This window comes from Phyllopteryx taeniolatus, chromosome 8, assembly GCF_024500385.1.
Source record: "Phyllopteryx taeniolatus isolate TA_2022b chromosome 8, UOR_Ptae_1.2, whole genome shotgun sequence".
NCBI classification, from domain to species: Eukaryota; Metazoa; Chordata; class Actinopteri; order Syngnathiformes; family Syngnathidae; genus Phyllopteryx; species Phyllopteryx taeniolatus.
This window is the reverse complement of record NC_084509.1, coordinates 8,565,826-8,590,315: the sequence shown is the minus strand read 5'-3', so window position 1 is coordinate 8,590,315 and position 24,490 is coordinate 8,565,826. Positions and strand designations below refer to the sequence as shown.

Here is a 24,490-nt window from a genome sequence, read left to right as displayed (position 1 = left end):
TTCCCTTCCAAATACCAGTAATTATTTTCAAGACTTAAATGGTAATTTAGCAAAAAACGCCATATTACATGAGTTAGAGTAGTAATAAAATAAAAATGTTATGAACCGCCAGGGTGCCAAATATAGTCATTTTAAGAAGAAAATAATTAACTGTTGCGTTATGTTTGTGGAAATTTGGGGTTTCACTGGTAAACTGAACACTAGCTATATTATATTTTATATAACTTGGGGTTTTTACTCATTTACACTTTTTATTTTCAATGTGGCCATAACCCTCCTAATGTTCACTTTGTCTCTGGTAATATGTTTTATTTCTCACAATGTCCCCCCCCCCCCCCCCCCTCATAGTTTTACCATTCATTTATATTAATTCTAGTGCTAGTACTCATTAGTGAAACATTCTTTGCAATTTATTGTTAAGTCACAAAATGAGGATCCAAATCAACAGACACGCCACTGATTCTGTTGCAAAAAGAACTGAACTTCTTTATTAGGACTGTCAATGACCCCGATGGATGCTGCACTTCAGACCAATTCACAAATAGGACTTACAGTTTAAAAAAAAAAAAAAAAAAAAGCATGTGATGCACAGATTTCATAAAACATTAGAAAATGTCTGGGAAGTCATCAGAATGAAATATAAATTGTGTTAAGAAAAACGCAACAGCCCAGTTGCATTCAATTCATGGATCAAGCTCGGCAGGGTCATCGATGATCTCAATGTGACTGCGTGTGCTAGTGCAGGAATGGGGAACCATTTTAGTTCTCTGATATCCTTAGTATGTTCATGGAACAATATGTGCCAATTAATGTTTATTATATACACTACTTTCAAAAAGCTAGGGATATGTGGCTTTTGGCTGAAATTTCTAGATGAACCTAAAATGCACTATTAACTAACTTAATTTGACCTGCACATGTCCAGCTGTTATATGTTTTTTGTACTTTTTGCACAACTTGCTGCTCTCTAATAAAACGTTGACGAGCAAATTTCACAACAGGTGCTTGATTCATGAATGGACCAATACATTTCCTAGTTCAATTAGTATTTAAACAGTCCTCTTCATCATGATTTTCAGATTTTTACATCTCGAGACCAAGATAGCACCTTAACAATTAAACAACAAAAATAATGTTCTCAGAGCAAAGTCACCACTGAATTCAAAGTGTGAAGAATGCCATCTGCAAGTTGCAACAGAGACAGACAGACTGGAAGAGTTACAGAAAGGCAGATGTGGACGTCATGGGAAATCTATTACACCTGTTTTGAATTTTGCCAGTCAGCTCCTTTACAGAGAACTGCGAGTTTTGTTAAAAGCTGAAACACTGAGAAGTTAGAACTGCATTCAAAAGTTTAGCGAGAGAAGGTCAAATTAAGTTAAACTGTAAAGGTTATAGTGCATTTCAGGTTCATCCTGAAATTTCAACCAAGAGCCCAATATCCATACATTTTTGTGAGTAGCCTATTATGAGCAATTGTGGGCTTTATATTATAGTTTCGAGCTGGAACAAGTGCCATGCCAGGTAGGTTCCCCACCCCTGTACTAGTGCCAAAACGAAGTGCATCACTGGAATGTAAACAGAGTACTCCTTGGCCTTGTATTGTTGTGTAGTGTTTTACAGATTACGCATCATCGACTGTGGCTCAGAAAAGCGTCGTCATGCTCTGCTGCAGCTTCATCATGCACATCGACTGTACCGTACTCTACTGCAGCACCTTGGTTCTGGAAAGGACAATCTGAGCCATATGTAACAAGTCCTAAAAATGTCAGCTGTCTTTGTTGAGGTCCTTGTCGGGCACGAGTGTGATGTGTTTTTTTTGTTTGTTTTTTTTCTTCTCAGTAAGTCAGATGTATTCAAGAGCCTGCTCTGAAGAAAACCTAACTGCAATGTAACTCGACAACATGATGCCATTAAAGATCCGCAGACGCCAAAATTTTTTTTTTTTTCCATATAATATGACATGGGCTTTATCTTAGAAAGATGTAAACAGGCGTTATAAACACACATACACACACACACACACTTTTAGTTGCAAAATGTCTGCTCACCATGTTGTCCTCTTAACTACAACAGTGCTGTATTAGTGTGGCAAAAAACATGCGATTATACAAAGTAAGCATAAGTTATCCATATCAAGGGAGAGTTATAAAAAAACAGGTTTGAGTATACAGTGGAACCTCCAAAGTTGAACTACCGACAAAACTTGAGAGTTCAAAGGCTCAAACATCATCATATTAGTTAGCTCTCTGAGATAGGAATGTGTCGGGCCGCTTAGTTTAAAATAGGAGCAATACAATTCATTAAATATCAATTAAATGGAATTTATTTTATTTAAGGTAAAAATTGTGTAGCTGAACACATAGCTCGTAACTACATACAATTATCTAGAGAACATATTACAGGACTCAAAATACTTTTTTTATGGCTTGTACAAGTAGTTGGGTCTCTGGAGTGTGTGCCCACTGCCTACCAACCACTGTGCAATGACAATAAAGATTGTAATTCTAAGTGTGAAAATTAACAACCAAGTAAATGTTTTGTTAGCTGCCTACTTCTGAAAATGTGCAGGGAATTTCGTATGGTTAAATTAGCCAGTGGTAGCTTTGCGCAAGTGCCATTCATTTGTAGTCTTGACACGGATTGGTGAAATAGTACATTAAAGCAAAAAGGTAAGGAGAGCACCATTGAGTTTTGTTGGATGCACAGATTAGCATTAGCTTCTGATCAGTGGCACATACTTGACAAGGTGGGGGTGGCAGTGTATTTGTGTTTGGTGATGGGCCCACTGCATGCGCCACATACACAGGTCAGCACAGAAATTGACAAGTGTAATTTGGTGACTTGGTGCTGAAGTGCTGCCTCCATGAGGGAAAATAGAATCCATGCTGTCTTCGTGGGGGGGCGCATGTGCTTCGCAGTTCTCACCCGCTGTTTTAGATTCAGGGTTGTCAGTGCACCCACCCCTTGCTCTGCCGCTAGTTGTCATGGTAGCCAAATCCATACTCCTTATAGGCCCAGCAGTATGTGTTCCAAGATGAGGGCTGGCTCACATGCATGAGATAGGGCCGATTCGGGCTAATTTCAGCAAGACAAAAGGATTTGTGAAGGCTACTAGACTTCTTGATCCTTGGGGTATGATGCTGAAAATTTAACTGTGGAACGAATTTTTACATTATGTCCTATGGGAAAACCTGAAATTAGAATAAGTTTGGAGACAACTTTGGGGTTTCCACTGTAGAACTATCTTTGCTTTTTTACTATGGGTGCTGCCACAAAATAAAAACTCGGTCATCCCTGCCTTACAAAGCAACCGAACAAACAAAGTGAGCCATATTGTGACCATATTCAAACGTACATGCACCTCCGCTCTGCCACATTCCAAGACAGAGGCCGGGTTAGAAGACCGCTTCTTTTGTTTATTTATTATTATTATTTTTTAAACGATTCAACACTGATACCACGCGATAATGTTAAGGGTTGACTGAAACACAGACACTAACGGAAAAGTATGGCCATCTTGGAGCACCTTGGAAACGCATGAGTCATCAAATCGTCACGTGTGATTCTAAAGGGTGTACTTTGGGGTCCCGGAGTAGGTCACGGGTCAATTTTTATTGGCCAGTTGTCAAGAGTGTTAGCTGTATTAGGGATTCTCTATCAATTCATTGGAGAAAGGGTTCCACTGTGTTGTTTCTCATTTGTTTATGTACAGTATATGTGAATGTTACGACAATACAGGGGGTCCTCGGTTTACAACGGTCCACACATACGTTTTGATGTTACAAAGTAGTTCGCACCACTGCGTAAGAATAATTTGTCACTCAGTTACCACTGTACTTTCTGTTTTTCATTGGATTGTTTTATATTTATAGCCTATAAGTATTTTTCATACAAATATTTGCTATTATGACCTTACTACAGCTTTAGCATAGGTTAGTGAATGACTGTGACACATTTCGACCTTAGTACAAATTTGAGTTACACTGCCGCCATGGGAATGGAATGCAGTCATAAAAGCGAGGAACCCCTGTACTAGGGGTCACTGGAGAGGATCCATATTTCAAATCAGCTCTTGTGCAATAGTACAACCCTTTGCCGGCCCTAGCTCCTCAGCACAACGCGATAATTCATCATCATTGACGCAGTAGGGAGTTATTTTTTTTAAAAAAGGGGGGAAAAAAAATAAAATAAAATTAAAATAACGCCGGCAAAGCGCAGCCGAGCATTCTCCAACTGCTTTTTGAAGTTAAACCATTCTGTTGCAAGTAATCCTTCCCGAATGAGCCATCGACCGATCAACCCTTCTCTTTGGCTTTAGTGGAGAGGAGGAGTCTTCAGGGTGGAACGTTTAAATAAAAGGCGATGCCTGCTGTTGAGTTACGTGCTTATTCTCTCAAAACATGTCTGGAGAAGACCGTAAAGAGACTAACCTTTTGAGAAGCCTTTCGGGTTCTCCAAAGTGTCTTCTTTAAGCCAATTACAGTCTAGTGCCGTATGGATAAAAGTGCCTTACATCTGGCCGATCTACACGCGAGGTGGTGCAGAACTGTGAGGAATAGGGAAAAGAAGGAGAACTCATACAGGGCCGTTTTTAAGACAGCACCGATCCTTTTCTCGCTCTCACAATTGCGCCATGTCACAGACCTGCAAGTGACACGGTCGTGAACCTTCCTCCCTGTCCTGCAATATAATTATCTGTATTCCATTTTTCTTAATAATAAACTTAGTTATATATATATATATAATAAAGTACAAAAATATTAGCGAACATATACACAGTTTTTTTGTCATTATGTAGTGACTGCTTTGCCTGGTTTGCTCGAGCGTACGTAAATCTTTGTGCTGGGTGATGAGGAGCTTTTCTTTTTTTCTAGTCTTCATTTCATATCGTTGATGTCCGGTCAGTTCCGTCTGTCATGGAGATGAGAACATGTTAAAACATTTTACCGAGACCACTCATTTGACGTTTTTAGAGAGTGTTAGGATAGTGTGAGCGCAGCAAAGGAAACTCACCCCCTAAGGCGTGCTCCGTCATACTGAGGCACAGCGACTCTAGCGTAGGGTTTATCTCCAGGTCTGCGCCTGGAACTTGGCAATCTAACAATGATACAAAGTGAAAATTATAATTCCCCGTTATATTTCTCGTGGGATTACTAAATTCATATTCTTCATCATTTCCAAATCCGCTGTATGCGGAACATCACGTAAGCAAACCCAGAAAACAGAACGGTTGACTTCCTGTCTATGCTACGCTAATGAGCAAGACTACGGTTTGATTACATGATTGTTTTGTCTTCTTCTTCTTCTTCTTGTTTGAAGACAAACCGGGTAGAAGTGCTTAGACCCATTTTGCCAAATGCGAAAGTAGGTTCCGCGTATACTGGATTGGGTTGTACGAAGGAGTGTTGGATAGAGACATAGAATTAAAAGAATGAATGAAATTGTCCTGTCAAGAGAAAGAAATTGAAATATTTTGAGAATATGGTTGTTATTATTATTTTAAGAGTATAACGTCATATTATGGCAAAAAGGCAGTTTTATGAGAACGTAATTCTAAGAGAATAAACTCATAACATTAAAAAGGAAAATGTTACATTTTTACGAGTACATTTTTAATATTACAAGGAAAAATTCCATTTGACATGAATAATGTGTAATTTTATGCGGAAAAAGTCATGAATAAAGTGCTAATTTTACAAGAATAAAGTTGTAATAGAAAAAAGGGCATAATTAATAAATTAAAGTTGTAAAATTATCAGAATAAAGTTGTAATATTACAATAAAAAACTATTGTGCTACGATAAAGAATACAGTCATAGTATTGCCAGGTAAAAGTCGTAATTTTATTTTAAATAAAATAATTTAATTATACTATAAATAGGGCAGCACGGTGATCCGACTGGTTAGCACATCCGCCTCACAATTCTGAGGTTGCGGGTTAAAATCCGGCCTTCCCTGTGTGGAGTTTGCATGTTCTCCTGTGCCTGCGTGGCTTTTTTCCGAGTACTCCGGTTTCCTCCCACATCCCAAAAACCTGCATGGTAGGTTGATTGAAGACTCTCAATTGCCCGTAAGTGTGAATGTGAGTGAGAGTGGTTGTTTGTTTATATGTGCCCTGCGATTGGCTGGCGACCAGTTCAGGGTGTACACCGCCTCTCACCCAAAGATAGCTGGAATAGGCTCCAGCACATCCGCGACCTGCGTGAGGATAAGCGGGAAGGAAAATGGATGGATGGATGGATAATATCAATAGGAATGTCATAATTTTATGGGGCTTAATAATTCAAAAAACAAATTGTCATTTTAGAATACAGTTGTAACATTACGAAAATAAAGTTTTCATTTTTACAAAGATGAAAATGAAAATTTGCAAGTCATAATAGGAAACTTGTTTTAATACACACACAAAAAAAATCATAATTCAACAAGAATGAAGTAATCACTTTATGTTGTAATGTTGTAAGGTTACAAGAATAAAGGCACTATTATAGAAAGAAATAATGTCACGGCAGACAACTGGTTAGCCCATCTGCCTCACAGTTCTGGGGACCTGGGTTCAAATCTGGTTATTTGAAGAATAAATTGTCCATAGGGGTGAATGTGAGTGTGAATGGTTGTTTGTCTATGTGTGACCAGCGATTGGCTGGCGACAGTTCAGGCTGTACCCTGCCTCTTACCCACAGTCAGTTGGGATCGGCGCCAGCACACCGGGACCCTTGTGAGGATAAGCGGTACGAAAAATGGTTGGATGCATAATGTCACAAGAAAAAGAGCGTGACTGTACCATAATGACGTTGTAATATTACCATTACACACACAGATGTGCTCAAAAGTTTACATACATACCTAAGCAAAATTTGTTAGATGTGTACCATACTTAAAAGAAAACGTGAGTTATCAGGCAAAACACAACTTTATTTTTAATGGGATTGAAATTAAACTAAGGCATTCACAGTGGCACAATCATTAAAGAAAACATAGGAATAAAGAATAAAATGGGATGGTCTCCGTTCAGTCATCAGTTATATTTTCCAAAACATTGCCAATATTTCACGAATTCAGCCAAGGTTAATGTACGTAAATTTATGTGCACAGCTGTATAACTATGTTAAGATTAGACTGTTGAAGATGTCAAGTTACACTTAAGTTTCTATTTGTGTCAGATCAGTAATTGATCTTTGTTGGGTTTGTTTAATAATCAAACCAACAGTGTTTTAAACAAATATTATCCAGCATTACAAGAAAAGCTTAAAGTCACTTTCTTCTACATTATATTGTATGCTATTATTGTACACCACACGTGCTGCACAACTTCACCAACTAAAACAAAACAAAAAAGTAATTGGTCATATTCCAGCAACAGAACACCGCTCTCCCTCTATGTTGGAGACACAATAACAAGATAAGGCGAGCAGCATGTGGCTGTAAACAATCTGGCACAATCTGCAAGGCACACACAAGCGTTTGCCAGATGCCGCGCTGCAGATTTCTCTTCTAATGGCCTTTTCGTGTTCCAACCAAGTCCAACGCTGAGCTCTTTCACGACACTGCCTCGCCTGTAAAATGTGCGGCTGCTTCCCACCTTATTTATTGAAATCTATGATGATAGGAGTATACCTTTTTTTCCTCCACAAAGACAGACAGATGCTACAACTGGCTTGTTCAATTTGTGCTCACTACTGGATGACGTTACCTCGAGCTTCTCTTTCTATGATGTGTGAATACATCTTTTTTGTGAAGAAAGGACAGACAGAACGTCCTCTGAACGTAAGCAGATTCACTTTCAAAGGCAAGTGTGTAAAAACGCAGACACCATATTTCTGCAAGTTATTGCTGGTGGTGTTTGATTATTCAACCGCAGATGGGAGAGGCGTCTATTTCCCAACCTTTATTGCGCCAAGGCAGTTTCTTTAAAACTCCTTCACTGCCAGTCCTCCATGGATATTTGAATTCGACAGTCATCAATCTGTTTTAATTTCACCGCGCACAGACAAAAATGTCACAAAATGTATACAGTATCAAAAAGTACACATACTGCACTGTAAAAACTAGGAAATACAAGAAAAAAAGTAACCTGCGATACATATTGCGATGTGAAATAATACATGATCAGTGTTGGGAGAACTAATTTTCCACGCAAAATGGTTCAAAGTTTAGTTAAAAAAATTAACTAGTTCAGTTCATAGTTCATAATTCAAAATTTTAAACAAAGTTCACTGGTCCAAAAATGAAGTCGTTCAAAGTTGTTTTTTTTTTTCCCAATATGTTGCTGATGGGCTACTAATCTCAAAATACTGGCATTTCATTGTCCCATTGTTGCCACATCATTCAATCCACACTAGTTGCCAGCTGCAGCTTTCACCCTACAATCTCAAAAACATGAAAAAAATCGTTTTGCTTGAATGATGTTTTTTTTTTTAAATGACGAATTAAAACAAAAACAAGACTTTTGAAAGGACATTGATAACTTTGCATTCCTCGCAGGCCTGGCTGACTAGTTTAACAAAATAATTGAACTATTCTTATATTACGAAACAAAACCCATATTATCACAGTGTGATCATACAGTGTTTTAACTAAAGCATTTTAATATAAATAATAATATTCCTAGTAATCCATTTTTTTTATTTTGTACTGTATTACAAAGGAACAGTTTCATTCAGCTGCATCAGTTCGCGAGGTACTCGCGAACTGATGCAGCTGTATCGTACCATCCTAATTTCATTCTCAAGAGAGAAATAGGTCATGCAGCAGTTGTACATTGTTTCCAGTGTTCTCTTTCATAGTTATCAAACAAAGATATGAGTATACAATAGACTTTACAATGATCTGATCGGCTTGATCGGTATCGACCGATAATTAGCATTTCATGCTGATCGGCTTTAATCCGCCGATCCGATCAATGACGTCATAGATCGGCTCCGCAAAGGACATTTACTCCACATCGCCGTCGTGTACCGAAAGCTAGTTTATTTTCAGCCTTGTCACGTGTCTTGTGATGTAGTACTGTAACTATCTGACGGCCAATTTTATTTCAATCTTGTCGATGAAAAAACACTCGGCGATGTGGGACTTTTTTGCGGTGCCTCAAACAGACCACTTAATGGATCAGACTACAAAACAAATTTGGTCTTTCATGATTGCACTTTTTCAGACTACTGCAATAAAATCTTGTATTCCGATACCACCGCATCTTATACCAACACTGGGCTTTATCTTGTCAAATCAAACACCACCGGACAGACTCGTTACCATGGCGACGACAACAATAACAGATCGCGCAAATTTATTGTTTGTGGGGGGGGGGGGGGGAGGATAATAAAATAAGGAAAAACGTGTGGTGGTCATCACCAATGCTCGGGACAGGACGTTCATTCACAGATTGCTTGAGGTACAGACCTTTTTCAAAAAAAATTAATATGGAAAAGTTTAATTATTTTTGTAATTACATTCAAAAAGTTAAACTTTCATAGATTATAGATTCAGGGCCCACAATTTAAACAATTTCAAGTATTTATTTGTTTATTTATAATTTGGGCTTCCAGCTCATAAAACCCACAAAATCAGGAATTCAAAAAATTTTAATATTGTGAAGAAATCAGCCCAAATTTTGGAGGCCATAAATGTTTTAAACTGAGTGTCACACAATTATCATAAACTAAACTCAAAGCACCTGCACAGGTTTCCCCAGGTGTCATTAAATTGCTTCAGTTTGGTTCAATTGTCTCAGTTGGGTTCAATATGGGGAAGACTGCAGACTTGACAACTGGCCAGAAGACCATCATTGATACCCTCCAGAGGATGGATAAGCCACAAAAGTGCATAGCTAAGGAGGCTGGCTGTTCACAGAGTGGTGTGTCCAAGAATATCAATGGAAAGTCTAGTGGAAGGACAAAATGTGGCAGGAGAAGATGCACCAGCAAAATAGATGACCGTGGGCTTCAGCGGATTATCAAAATAGAGAAGATTCAAGAATCTAGCAGAGCCAAAAAGAGTGGAAGGAGGCGGGAGTCACAGCTTCAAAAACCACCACATTCAAACACATCCAGGAGATGGGCTAAAACTGTCGGGTTCCTCGAGTCAAGCCACTTCTGAGCCTGAGCAGACGAAGGAAGCGTCTCAAATGGGCCAAGGAGAAGAAGGACTGGACTGTTGGACAGTGGTCCAAGGTCCTCTTTTCAGATGAAAGTAAACTGTGCCTTTCATTTGGGAATCAAGGTCCAAGGATTTGGAGGAAGACGGGTGAAGAACAGAACCCAAGCTGCTTGAGGTCAAGTGTGAATTATCCACAGTCAGTCATGATTTGGGGTGCAATGTCCAGTGCAGGTGTTAGTAAACTCTGCTTTCTTAAATCCAAGGTCACCGCAACAGTATACCAGAATGTTTTAGAGGACTTGATGATTCCTTCAGCTGAGGATGTGTATGGAGATGCAGATTTCATCTTCCGCAGGACCTGGCCCCTGCCCATACTGCCAGAAGCACCAAAACGCTTGACTGGCCAGCCAACTCGCCGGATCGAAACCCCATTGAGAATCTATGGGGTATTATCAAGAGGAAAATGAGGGCCACCAGACTCAAAAACAAAGAAGAACAAAAGATGCCAGAAAAAATGGGCCTGAGGGAAAGGAAGGCAGAAAAGAAGTCAGAAGGGAAGGAGGGAATACTCGAACAAAAACAAAGAAGTCTGAAAAGTAGGTTTTCAGCAAAGAAAGGATTGAGGGAAGGACGCAGGAGTAAAAACAACTTTGAAGGAAGGAGATCAGAAAGAAAAAGATGCCATGAAAAAAAACCTGTAAATAATATAAAATGAAATGTACCTACTTTTGGTCCACCCTGAATTTTATTTATCATTTGTTGAGTAATTTATTTTTTAGGGCATATTTGAGTTAAAATGTTTGAGAACCACTGTATTAGAGGGACTATCTGAAGAAATACAGTATGATAGGAGCGGATAGGAGAGGCTTGACACAGTACCTTGCTGTTGGAACATGAGCATGGTTTGCGGGGAGGTGTGGACAGGAAGTGAGTGGGTCCGCTGCACAGAGCTGCGACTTTGACTTGGCATGCTGTTACTGCCCCCGGGGTTGGCAAACCACAGGCTCTAAAAACCGGGAGAAATTCACCAATGAGTCATGTCAGCCAGTGTCATTTGGCTCAGTCACCGAAACTGTGATGATCATAAGAGTGGAATAAAACAACAGGTAGCACATTGGGCTCGCTGTACTAACTTGTCGACCCTGGCCTGCCAGCGCGGGGTTAGTGAGCGTGTGGCGAGGAGAGGCGCTGCCGATGCCGCCGGGACTCAGCAGACCCATTCGCCCAGCCTGGAGTCCACGCGGTGTTATCTGGAACTGCCTCTGGCCCCGTCGGCCCACGCCTCCGCTCACAGAGCCTGCTGTGGGGAGGGAGTTGGACCCGTAGGCCCAGCTGGAGCGTGAAAAGACAATAAGGTGAAATAAATTAAATAAGGAGAACTCAATTTTGAACCTGCTGAAAGTACTTGACATCAAATGGCGGTTAGGTTTCAAAGGCACGTTCAGCTCACCCTTTCTGTCGGTACACGGGCATGTCCAGCATGGCTTTCCGAGGGACTAGGCGGAGCAGTTTGAGGACCTGCTGCTTCCATGAAACCAGACGCTTTTTGTGGGTTTCTGTGAAAGCCTTAGAAGAAAAACCCCAAACTTCAAACAACTCATTTTGAGGATTTCAGTCATTTTGTATGTGGTTATGTACAAGGTGATAATTGTATTTCTTCAAATCGTGGCCGTCCCCAGAGATGTCAACCCCATCATCACCTCGCAGGAACATTCTGCATTGCCACATGCCACAAGAAAGACTCCGAACAAATCTAATATTTTCTTTAGATTTTCATATTTTTATTACATTACGTTTTGAGTGACAAAATATTTGACAGATTATTTTTATTTCAGTTTGGATTTATTCAATACGATGTTTTGGGACTACATTGCTAAATATACAATAATGTAGTGACAGTTTTATTGACAGAATGATACATTAAAAGAAATACCGGTATCAGACTGTATTGTCCTTTAGCAAAGCTAAATTGATTAAAAAAAAAAAAAAAAAAAAAAGTAAAACAAGATATGATGTAATTTTGAGAACATTTATTGTGCATATCTCAAAAGTCGGCGGCACGGTAGCCGACTGGTTAGAGCGTCAGCCTCACAGTTCTGAGGACCCGGGTTCAATCCTCGGCCCCGCCTGTGTGGAGTTTGCATGTTCTCCCCGTGCGTGCGTGGGTTTTCTCCAAGCACTCCGGTTTCCTCCCACATCCCAAAAACATGCATTAATTGGAGACTCTAAATTGCCTGTAGGTGTGACTGTGAGTGCGAATGGTTGTTTGTTTGTATGTGCCCTGCGATTGACTGGCAACCAGTTCAGGGTGTACCCCGCCTCCTGCCCGATGATAGATGGGATAGGCTCCAGCACGCCCGTGAGGAGAAGCGGCTCAAAAAAGGATGGATGGATCTCAAAAGTCAAAATCAAAACACAGCACTATTATGCAAACAAACAAATAACTTTGCTGATATAATAAATATTTAATACACTAATACTATATATTAATATACAGTGGGTACGGAAAGTATTCAGACCCCCTTAAATTTTTCACTCTGTTATATTGCAGCCATTTGCTAAAATTACCTGGAGAAAACCCACGCATGCACGGGGAGAACATGCGAACTCCACACAGGCGAGGCTGGATTTGAACCCGAGTCCTCAGAAATGTGAGGTGCATGTGCTAAGCAGTCGATCACCGTGCCGCGCGCGCACACAAAAATGTTTTTAATTATTTATTTTTTTACTTATATTTATCAATTGTAAAGCATCTTCTTTCGCCACTGTTTTGTCCCTTTTTATCTGCTGTTTGCTTTGTCGTTTGTCGTTTTGTTGAACAATTGTGACGTTTGTAGACTTTTGATGACGTATAAGTCAAATGAGCGCGCCGCGAGCGTCCATATTGCACTCGCGTCGGATACATATCCGATTTATATCCACATATGAAAGGCCTGGGTTGAATATGAAAAAAATTGCAATTGTACTGTTCACATTGACATGAAAAAAAAAACCTTATATATGTAACACTGGACAAAAAAATTGCAATTGACCTTTAGTGTGAACATAGCCATAGTCTCTAAGATGTATGGAGTCTTACCACATTGTAAACAAGTTCTCTGTGCAGTTTTAAAAATTATCATACTTTATGTGAAAACTGTTTCTTTGTTTCGCCCAGTCTTCCTCTGTTCTTGCAGCATTTTTCCGTAATAGTTCTTTTTAAATTTCTTCCTGTTTCATTTGACATATAATTTGCTGTAAACATTGTTAAAGTCTCCACCCCATCTGCGGTTGAGTCAATAAACACACCACCTGGCCAGTCCATCCATCCATTTTCCGAGCCGCTTCTCCTCACTAGGGTCGCGGGTGTGCTGAGCCTATCCCAGCTAACATCGGACAGGAGGCGGGGTACACCCAGAACTAGTTGCCAGCCAATCGCAGGGCACATACAAACAAACAACCATTCACACTCACATTCGTACCTAGGGGCAATATAGAGTCGTCAATTAACCTAGCATGCATGTTTTTGGGATGTGGGAGAAAACCGGAGTGCCCGGAGAAAACCTACGCAGGCACGGAGAGAACATGCAAACTCCACACAGGCGGGGCCGGGGATTGAACCCCGGTCCTCAGAACTGTGAGGCAGACACTCTAACCAGTCGGCCACCGTGCCGCTCACCTGGCCACTATTTGCTGAATATACATCAGGTACACACACTTACCTCGTGTATTAGACACTTCTCAATGAGCTGGAGGTAGCAGCTGATATTCTCTTCATCTGGCCTGGACACGAGCAGCTGCGTGCAAACTGAAACAAAAGAAGTGAGCGTGTTCATGTGGAATAAGCACAGAACGCTGACAAGGATATTGACTAACTTATTATATAGTGTATTTAATAAGAGAAAGCACTTTAGCGTACTTCCATTCAGTTAAGTTCTGTAAAATCAATGACAATATCTACAGGAAGACACTGGTTACTGTATTTCACAAATGTTACAAAAAATAAATATCTGCATTTGAAGTTATAAATGGGAGCACCAAGGGGTTTCATTCCATTATTGAAAGGAACATGCAATGCAGAACTCAACTAAATTTCACAACAGGATAACAACGTGTTGGATTGAGAAACCTTAAAATAGAAATTTGACTAAGAAGAACTGTCAGTCACATGTTACACCACAGAGATCAGGGCACGCTAATCAGCATCTTATTCGGAAGGCTGAAATTGACTTCCCATGGCAACGACTTCCAGTTTTGTTTCTATCGAGTGAGACGAGGCTACAGAGCTGATGACTCTTGGAACGCAACCGGCACATATGAATCACCGCTGTGTTTGTTTCTCGCTGTGCTTCCTTTCCACACTTTCTGATATCTAAGTTTGTGTTTTTAACCATTTCTTTTTAACCAAGCTTGGAACTGGTATACAGGATAGGAAGCTGCTAAATGTTCAATTTAGAGTCTTTAATGAACCTACAACAAGGATGTTCTTGGAACATGTAAACTCGCCACAGAACATGCAAACTCTCAGTCGGACACGAGTAGAGATTCGAACACTGGACCCCTGGACTGTGAGATAGACGTTCGAACCACTGCTATGCTGTGTTTCAGCAGTTTTAATTTACCGTATTTTCACGACCATAAGGCAAAAATATTCAAAAACATCACACTGTTAAACTATTTTTAGTGTTATTTATTTAGGGGCATGAACCTTCCATTGGGAGCTGCTACAATATATTTGCTGAGCACTGCACAGGTAAGTTTATATTAAAAAAATAAAAATAAAAAAATAAAAACAGGGATCTCTTACCTTTCCCCATGACTCGGGTGAACTGTCCGGCAATGTCGCCGTCCGAGATAGGCGCCGTCGAGGAGTCTCCATCACAGGTTGGCGTGCTGTGGGAATGATGGAATCCCTCAGGGGCTGTTTCTTTATCCGTTGCTAACTTTGTCGCTTCTGGCGGAGCGCTGGCCGGCTCCTGCGAGGTCTGCGACAACATGCTGTAGGCCTTGATGGGCGTGATGATGATCTGCTGCAGCTCCTGCAGTGCATTACGCAGGTTTCCTCCTTCCAAAATGTCCTGCAAACACGTGAGAAGGAAGATTAGTCAGCCACAAGAGTCCGAGAAGTACCTAAAATCCAACCAGCCAACAAGCTGAAGGGGAATTTCCTGACTCAGCTGAATTGCAAGTCATATGACAACTAATTATTGCTCACTCATTGGTCCAAGAAAATGAACTAATTTAAACAAAACGTTGTGTAAATTACCTTTTCCAAAGATTTTAGCACACTTTGCCGCTCACGCAGTTTTTGGATGCTCAAGGCAATTTTATGCCGTGCTCCCTTGGTGACATTCTAAAGAGGAAAGAGAGATAACGAGAGTGTGTGTGATGAAGACATGGCATTTCTTGCCCCAACCATCTATAATGTTACTACACAACAAAACAATCACCATCTGTTTCATTTACGCCAAGGAGCAGGGACAACAATCGTGCCGCCGCTATGTGTGACCGGCGGGGTACGTTGTTTAATTTCACGCCTCATTGAAAGGTGATGTATTATCAGGTTTAAGGACACAAGTGTTTACCATTGATGAGACAGGAGGAATCTAGCTTGTTTGTCCTTATTAGGGCTATGAGTGGGGTGGGGCTTACCCCATCTGATTATTGAGGTGGGGGTACACCCTCAACTGGCTCCCAGCCAATCGCAGGGCACATATAGCCAACCAAGCATAGACAAACAAGCATTCACACGAAGATTCACACCTATGTACAATTTAGAGACCTCAGTGAACATAAAATGCATCTTTTTGGGATGCGGGAGGAAGCCAGAGTACCCAAAGAAACAATACCAGAGTTGCTCACTTACAGAAATTCACTTCCAGAACACCGCAAAATAGTCCCATACCGACGACGTGTTTTTCCACCGACAAGATTGAAAAAAACTTTATTGGCCGTCAGATAGTTACAATACTGCGCCAAAAGACGTGACAAGGCTAAAAATAAACTAGCTTTTGGATTCATACGCGACGGCGACGCAGAGTTAAATGTCTTTTGTGGAGCCCATCGATGACGTCATTGATCGGATTGGCGAATTATGACAGGAAAGCCGATCAGCATGAAATGCTAATTCTCGGCCGATACCGATCACACCGATCAGATCGGCGTAAAGTCAAGTGGTGACTAAATTATGGCTTCAATATTTGTTATCTTAATGTATTTACTGTATCAACCTTGTCATGGCAGATGCAGTTGCAGCCTGAATCAAAGTATATGAAATTTCAACGTGACATCATGAAGTCAAGTTTATTCGCTGCCATGATTAGCGAATGCATTGACACCGGAAGCAGAGTGGACTCTCACCTCGCATAGGAGCGGCTTCGCATCGTGCCTACCACTACTTCACTGTGCTACCCGGAAGGCATACAGTGAACCCCCGCATACTCGCCAGCCGGCATTCGTGAATTTGCATTTTATTGCAGATTTTTGGGGGAACTTATCCTCCTTTATTCGGGGTTTCTGTGCTCTGGCCAAAGCGATACATGTTACTTTGGCCCCATCTGGTGGAATTGTGCTGTTATTATGCCATTATTTCTGTCATGTTGTAAAGTTGGTTTGACCTGACTGATTTGAATACATGATCTGACTAGAGCACTGATTTCCAACCTTTATGGAGCCAAGGCACATATTTTACATTTGAAAAATCTCACGGCACACCAACAAACAAAAATGTCAAAAAGTGGAGACATTAATTACTGTATATACTTCCTGCCATCTAATAGAAGACCAGTTGTTCTGTCTGTCACTATGCCTCACTGGCGTAAATAGACAAACAAAGATACATTATTTATTGTAAATATAATTGTTTGAGCAATTAAGTACACAAGTACATAAAGTAAATGAACAAGTCATTTAAATAGATACATTGCTCCATCTTGTGATCGGATCGGTGATCGGTTTATGTTTTTTTTACACTCGCTGATCGGCCCAAAAAATCCTGATCGTGTAAAGCGTAGCTGTTATTCATCCAGCCGTCCATCCATCTTCTTTACCGCTTATCCTCACTAGGGTCACGGGCTGCTGGAGCCTATCCCAGCTATCCCTAGCTTTAATTCATTGATAGGGATTTTCATCTCCGTTTGAGATGTCCTGCTTTGTTGCTGATTGTTAAAAACACCACATGCACCAGGACAAGTGAAGCTTAAAGTGTTTTTCTGCTTCTCTCCCAATGCAGCTATTAATACCCCGTGTAGTCTCCATTGCCGTGACAATTTGCCTGCACTGTGTGCCCTAACATGTATTATTCCCAGTGTGGTCGCCTCGGTAACGCGCTCTCTAGTATTGTCTTTGTTTTTGTGTTTTTCGTCCGTCTTTGGCACAATTGTTGTTTGTTGTTGTTTTCTGTTAATGTCTTTATGTCTCCAAAGTGTTCTGTAAATTGACTGTCTGTTGTACTAGAGCGGCTCCAACTACCGGAGACAAATTCCTTGTGTGTTTTGGACATACTTGGCAAATAAAGATGATTCTGATTCTGATTCTGATTCTGATTCTATCTAAATACCAAAAGGTGAGCTTAATGACTTGTATTTTAGGACAACTGTGGCTGTTGTGAAAGTGTTATATAAATGAAGTTGAGTTTAGTTGAGTTCATACCATTTGTGTAAAGTGCTAGTGCGGACATTTGTTTGTCCAGCTGTAATGTCACGTCAGTTTGTGCTAGCATGTTATTTAGGCTAGGATGCTAGCTAATACTATTGATAAGCCTCATGTGAAGGTGGTTTGTTTGTGATGAATGATGTGATGAATAATTTAACTACTGAATACAGGATTAATGATTGTGTACATCCTAGATTCATGGTGCTGCTGCTTTATGGTCCCGGTGGTGGTTGTCCACCAATTACACTACCCCAAAGTCGCAAGAAGTTCCGTTTCCAGTTCTATAGTTATCAACCTTAAAAGGCGCTATATAAATCTAAGATATTATATTCATACTTTTTGTTAATCCTTTAGTTGCTCACTGAGCAGACGTCTCTGGATACGCTGATTGTATGTTTCAGCCTCCCAGTTTTTATGCTACTTTTTCAACAAAGTTCTAATTCCTGTTTGATGGTTATCATCACACTTCTCTACTTTTTCATCTGCAGCAGCATCATAAAAGAACATGGAAAAGCCGAAGAAACAGCGAAACAGATTAGTAGAGGTAATCCTTTAGATGAGTGGAAATGTCTTGAGATATGCTGAAGTCTTGAGAAATTTGCAATGGCTCGATTTGGGGCTGTTTCAGAATTGTACTACCTAATGCCCATTAAAATTTGGAAATTCCACTGTTATCTAAGCCAGGTCTTTGTGTATCTAACACAAGTCTTACAAACCTGTGATTCCAGATGATGCTCCGTGAGAATCATCATTTCCTCGTAGGTCATTTGGGAAAAAAGTGATGCATATTTGTGAAGGCGGAGACTTTTCAACCACGCAGGAACATCTGCAACAACAAAAAACACAGGACAAAATGACAGGTCAGTTTAAATTGCAGCAGCGTCACATAAGAGAGAGAGAGTCCTCTGACCTTTCATGCCACTGCCGTCCTCCTGGAAGGTGTTGCGTGCCGAGCCATGCTCTTCTGTCTGCTCGCTGCCCGAGGAGGCCACGCTACTCTGCGGGGAGAGGGGCGCGTGATCTGTCGGGAGGAAGTTCTGCCGGCTCCCCGTGTCATCCTGGCTGAGCCACTCGGACCCACAAGCCTGGGGACTGGAGGGGATGATGGATTTCTTCAGAGGGCTCGGCTGCATCTGCCCACCTAGTCCTGGGAATGAGGAGAGGTATGTATATAAAAAAAAATAATAAATAAATTTAAAAAATAAAAAATAAAATACAACTCTTGTGTTATGTGCAGTTTTGAAAGTGTGACCTATATATAAACCTGTGTTATTGCTGTTGACAGGAGAGGACAATCCGCCCGGAAAAGCCATATGCCCGTTGTGGCCTGCAGGAGACGTGCTGGACGAGGGAGACTTGTCGTGCCAGGCGTGGCCGGGCTCCAGGGCCTCGGCCGAGCTGGGCCACTCGTCTGAGCCCTGACGCGGGTGGTACGGGCTGGGGGGCGGCCGTGTGGATGGCGTGTAACAGCCCGATAGGTGCTCCTCCAAGTGGTTGAGCCACATGGCCAGGGACGTGCGGTCCTCCAGTGTGGTGGCGGGATGGATGAGTGCGTAGGACAGTAGCTGTCTGCTCTCCTCCACAAACAAGCTACTCTCAATGGTGTGACTCAACACCTTCTGCAGCAGCTTCATGTACTCACATTTGGCCTCGCTGTTGCGCGGCTGCAACAAAGGCAGATGGGACAAGAGCAAAGACACCACTTTCTCCTTGGGCTCCTGGTGCCACTGGTTAACTATGGCTGAGGACAGAGGACATTCAATCAGAGCTGGTTCTTTATTATGTACAAAGCACAATTTGGATATACAGGGGAACCTTCAAAGATGCCTACAGACCTCAGCATACCTCAGTTCAGTGCTTTTACTTTGGCTTTTTTCTTTTAAACACTTTCTCCAAATGATGGTCTTCCGTCATTCGGCATTGCCTATACAGTTATTAAATTTTTTAATGGAGTGTCAATTTGACCATGAAACATAATATCTCTGTTTTAAAATGAAATTGGAGGTTCACCAGCATCCCACAACACACTGTGTTTCACCTTAGAGGTTCCACTGTATATCAATATTGAGATATATGTTCATCTACCTGCATTGTTGGCCTCCGCTTCAAGGATATGAATCTCTGTGCAGTCCGCCAACCAGTGTTCAAGGCATATGTGTAAAAAGCGAGCCTGTGTGCGGGACACCCTCTTGAGGAGGGACAACAGAGCCACTGTCTGTTCGCACTCGTTCCAGCCCTTGAACCAGTCCGTGAGAATACCTACCTGGTCTCTGAACATCATGGCGTGCCTCCTTTTTTAGGTAAGGAGCTCAGGAATGTGTGGACGGGGTAGAGAGGGATGAAGGGGGCAAAAAGGGGTGGGGAAGAACACTTTTCAGGGACAGACAGGGTCAGTCTTTTCCCCGGACACCAATTCAGAGACCCTCACATGGTTCAGGTGCAGCAAAACATAATGGAAAATCCTGTCAAATCACCCTGTGGACTGTTTGGGAGGGGGGGGGGGGGGGGGGGGGGGGAGAGGAGGGGGGTTCCTCGTAAAGTGATCCTGACAGGAAGAGTCCAAAGAGATTGTAGAGTCACTCTCGCATGCTCAGGATCACATTGGCTACCTAATAAAGCAGAAAAACACAGAAAAACATGATGTTAACATTTTAATTGTGATGGAATTTTAAAATTTGTATAAGGTCCTCCATTCATTTCAACAGCACTTAGATAGACTTTCCCAGCTGATTTTAGGCGAGAGGCGGGGCACACCTTGGACTGGTCAACAGTCAATCACAGACTTTCGTACTTAAATTCACACCTATGGACAATTTAGTCTTCTAATAACCTAACATGCATGACTTTCGAAGGTGGAAGGAAGCTGGAGTACCCAGAGAATACCCATGCAAGCATGAGGAAAATATAAAAACTCCACACTGTTAGACCAGAGCACAGATTCGAATCCTGGATCTCACAACTGTGAGGCAGACATGCTCGTCACTAGGACCACAATCTGCCGCAATTTGATTCACCATTTTCCCCATAGGAAACAACAGAAAGTCATCTGTTCATACATTTAGTATGGAGTTTAGAAACACGTCCAACATTCAAAATTCATGAAAAAAAAGTATGCAACCATCAAACAAATCTATATTATTATACCTTATGAGCATCTCTGGGTTTAATGTCTTGAGGGCTTTTTTAAAACAGCTCCTCTTGGGTTTTTAGAATTGCATGGTGGGCCGAAACGAATGTTCTCACATACGTACATATGACCCAACCCTGCTTTATCAGTTCTTACTGAATCAAATACAAACCATTTCTGTTCATAGCAGCGAAATGAATGCCAAAATTAATTAAGTGTCACAATAATACAGTTTGAGTTTTTTAAGGTGAACTCCATGTCACAGATCATCTTCAACAAGATCAATAACTTTGTCGTAAAATAGGAGGTGTCATGGTGCAAGCACTTCTTAAAACATTGAATCCTTGTCTTTGATACCACAGAATACAGCCCATGAAGGCAAAGTATGCTTAATGTTTTTGGGGCTTTGTGCAAGACCTCCTCTGGGTTTTATTTGTTTCTAGAATCGCACGGTGGGCCGATTTAAAAGTTCACATGGCCCAACCCTGCTTTATCAGTCCTTTTGTATCAAATCTAGGGCGGTCGCTATCGAATACTTTTAGAATTGTTTATTCCATTGATTACTCCCACCAATAATCAAATAATAGGATAACAAATTATTTTACATAAAAGTTGTACGTTCAAATTTGTTGCAAAATCATTTTTGAGATCACTGTTCATAAACCGATTACTGTTGTTTATTTGGTAGTTGAATGATCAAACAACAATTAAGCAATATCACATGAGGGGGAGCGATGTACTCACCAACCTTTTTGAAACAGAGCTATTTCTTGGGTACTGATTAATAAGAAGCCCTACTAGTTAGCAGTGGTGGGTAGGAACGTGCTACATTTCCTGCGTTACATTTACTGAAGTAACATTTTGAATAAATTGTACTTGTCAGAGTAGTTTTAATGAAGCATACTTTTTACTTTTACTCAAGTATTTATGTTAAGAAGAAACGGTACTCTTACTCCGTTACAATAATGTACATGCCGCGCGCCACTTTCATTTATCAATAATTGCGTGCACGATCTATTTTTAGACTTTTGTTTTTTATTTCTGCACCGGGCGCTGTTGCTCCAGTCCACCGTGAATACCACAGTGAGGTCTGACTCAAGTTCACCAATCAAACGACACAAGAAAGTCACACGTCTGCACACAAAGTCTTCTACTGGGCTTCGCGGGCCAATCAAAGTGAGTCATGACAGCCGCACGCGACTCGTGTTTACATGACAGACTACGAACAACAGCTTTATCATGTAGCGTAGTTTTTTCACTGCCCAAACTTGGATATTTCATCCCACTTCTAACTTGAGAAAACACTTTGCGGTAAGTTGCAGATGTTTTTGCTGTTGTTTTGGCTGTGCATACGGCAACATTAGCACTATTTTATGGTCACAAGTTACTGTAAAACACGTTTTGTTCTCGCTCTGTCTCTCTCTCACACACACACACACACATACATACATACACACACAATCAATAAGTTTGTTCAGCAAACAACTTCTTCATTCAGTCATTTTAGTGGATAAAGCATTTATTATGTTTTAGATTACGTGATATTGTTCAGCAATATCTGAATTTGCATTAATATTTTATTTAGTTATTTTTATTTTATTTAAAAATAAATGAGGAGTTAATCACTAGTTACTCATTAGTTGAGTAGTATTTTTCACAGAGTACTTTCTTACACTTAAGTAATAACTTGGAGGACTACTTTTTACTTTTACTTGAGTCATATTATTCTAAAGTAACAGTACTTGAATACAATATTTGGCTACTCTAGCCACCTCTGCTAGTTAGACATACAATTCTGAGGCTGCTTCAGATTCAATTACAGGTTATTCATCTTACAGCTTCAAATACTGATGACTTTGATGATATATTAAACTGACTATTATTTTTCCATAAATTGATTATGCTTCAGTTACTAGTTTGGTCTGTAACGTGTCCCTCACAAGTGGGTCTTCTACACGGAGGCAACCATTCAAGGGAGCGGTCTTAGCTAAATATCGACAAAGCACATACAAAACTGGGTCAAACAAAAGTAGCAGTCAGAGGGGCCTTTTGTGGACACTCGTATTTTTTTTTTTTTTTTTTTAATGAAATTGACACTTTTATACTAAGTCCATGTTAGAGAGTCACCCGATGGAGGTCTAAATAGCCAAAATACGGGACCGTTAAGTTATTTGGACCATCTGCATTAAATAACGGTCATCTTCATTTCAAAGTTTCTCTTTTTGCAGTATGGCTGATGCAGTTTGATTAGTCCTTTAAATTACCCAAATCATTTAAGCTACGTTCAAAATATTTGTCTAGTAAATTATGGACAGCAGAATTCATGTCAGTGTCACAGAGTCAATGGTTTATCAGAGACAGATTGCTCATAATGTATATTTTAGACACTATACAAGGTGGCAGCGTTATATCACAGTTGCTGATTAGTGGATGTCTGAAGATGACAATTTACTGGTAAATGTCCTGCTATTCAATTACTGAATGGGTTATTCAAGACCCCCCAATTCTCCCAAACATTGTGGTGGGAAACGTCACGAATTAAAATGTTATTGAATAAGCTGTGCAGAAGCCTGGCAAACTTTTTTTTTTTTTGGGTGGGGGGTATAAAGCATATGACTACCCTTGAATGCCACATTTACAAATGTATGTGTTATTTTATAAGCGGTAAGGTCCTGGGACACCTGTGGCCACTAAAAATATAGAAACCCTCACATACACATGACAGGGTGACCGGCAAAACTAATGTAGCACGTCAAAAACGCAACCGTCACTTAAACGGTAGCGCCTGTAATATTAGAAGCTATATATAAACGATTAGCACACCGAACGTGGATTTGGTCAGCAGAGTGTTCCCGAGTATAGTCAGTGGAGGGTAAAAAAAAAAGTTGACTTCTAGGCGGCATAGAACGCTAGAATGTGCTAGCCAACACCAGCAAAGTCGGCCTTGCTAGTGATGGGGGGGGGGGGGGGTTGTATTGTTTTTCGTTGACGCTGTTGCTGCACATATTCCCCCCGCAACACACTTCGACGACAACACAACGTCAACTAAGTTAACAGAGACCGCATTGGGGTTATTACACAAAGATACACGTAGAAGACTCCAAGTTGTTTACCTTTGTCGGTTTGTCAGTGCTTTTAGCAAGCTAAGGCTAACGCATAGCTTAGCTCTCGGGTGCTATACGCTAGCCTCGTAGCTTAGCAAGTTTTGCTAACAATAATGTTGCCTTAGCTGCGTGAGGCGTAGATTCCGATCCTCCCTTGTAGTAGCGTCCATTAGAAATAGATTCCCGTACAAAGTCGAACAATATATGTACAAAAAAATTTGTGTTTATGACAATACAAGAGTGGACGCCTGGTGAGAAATGTACTTCGATTTTTTTTTAGTTACCGTATGACGTAAGGGACTGTCAGGCGTCTGACGTCATACGTCTGTACGGTACGTCATGTTGTAAAACCGCAAGAAAAGTGGTCGATAAAGAAATATGTATTATTCTACCTTAGTTCAATGAAAAAACGGTCCGAAGACGAAAGACAAAAAAACTACAACACATCACCCCCCAAAATGAAGAGTTTTTGATAGCAAGTGTCAATATAATATTGTAAGTGTAATAATATGAACCCATCCATCCATCC

General features: G+C 40.8%; 1 protein-coding gene across 1 annotated transcript; it reads right to left on the bottom strand.

Moving 5' to 3' along the window:
• Window positions 1-1,892: 1,892 nt before the first annotated feature.
• Window positions 1,893-24,423, bottom strand: LOC133482054 (protein Smaug homolog 2). Its single transcript, XM_061781625.1, has 13 exons — window positions 23,971-24,423; window positions 19,816-20,339; window positions 18,995-19,471; window positions 18,641-18,877; window positions 18,447-18,556; window positions 15,344-15,430; window positions 14,885-15,155; window positions 13,800-13,885; window positions 11,549-11,664; window positions 11,232-11,430; window positions 10,978-11,104; window positions 5,017-5,100; window positions 1,893-4,914 (listed from the first exon to the last, which is right to left on the bottom strand). Exons 2-13 carry the CDS (start codon window positions 20,009-20,011, stop codon window positions 4,886-4,888), a joined length of 2,019 nt encoding a protein of 672 aa, XP_061637609.1. The 5' UTR covers window positions 20,012-20,339; window positions 23,971-24,423; the 3' UTR covers window positions 1,893-4,885.
• Between the last annotated feature and the right edge of the window lie 67 nt (window positions 24,424-24,490).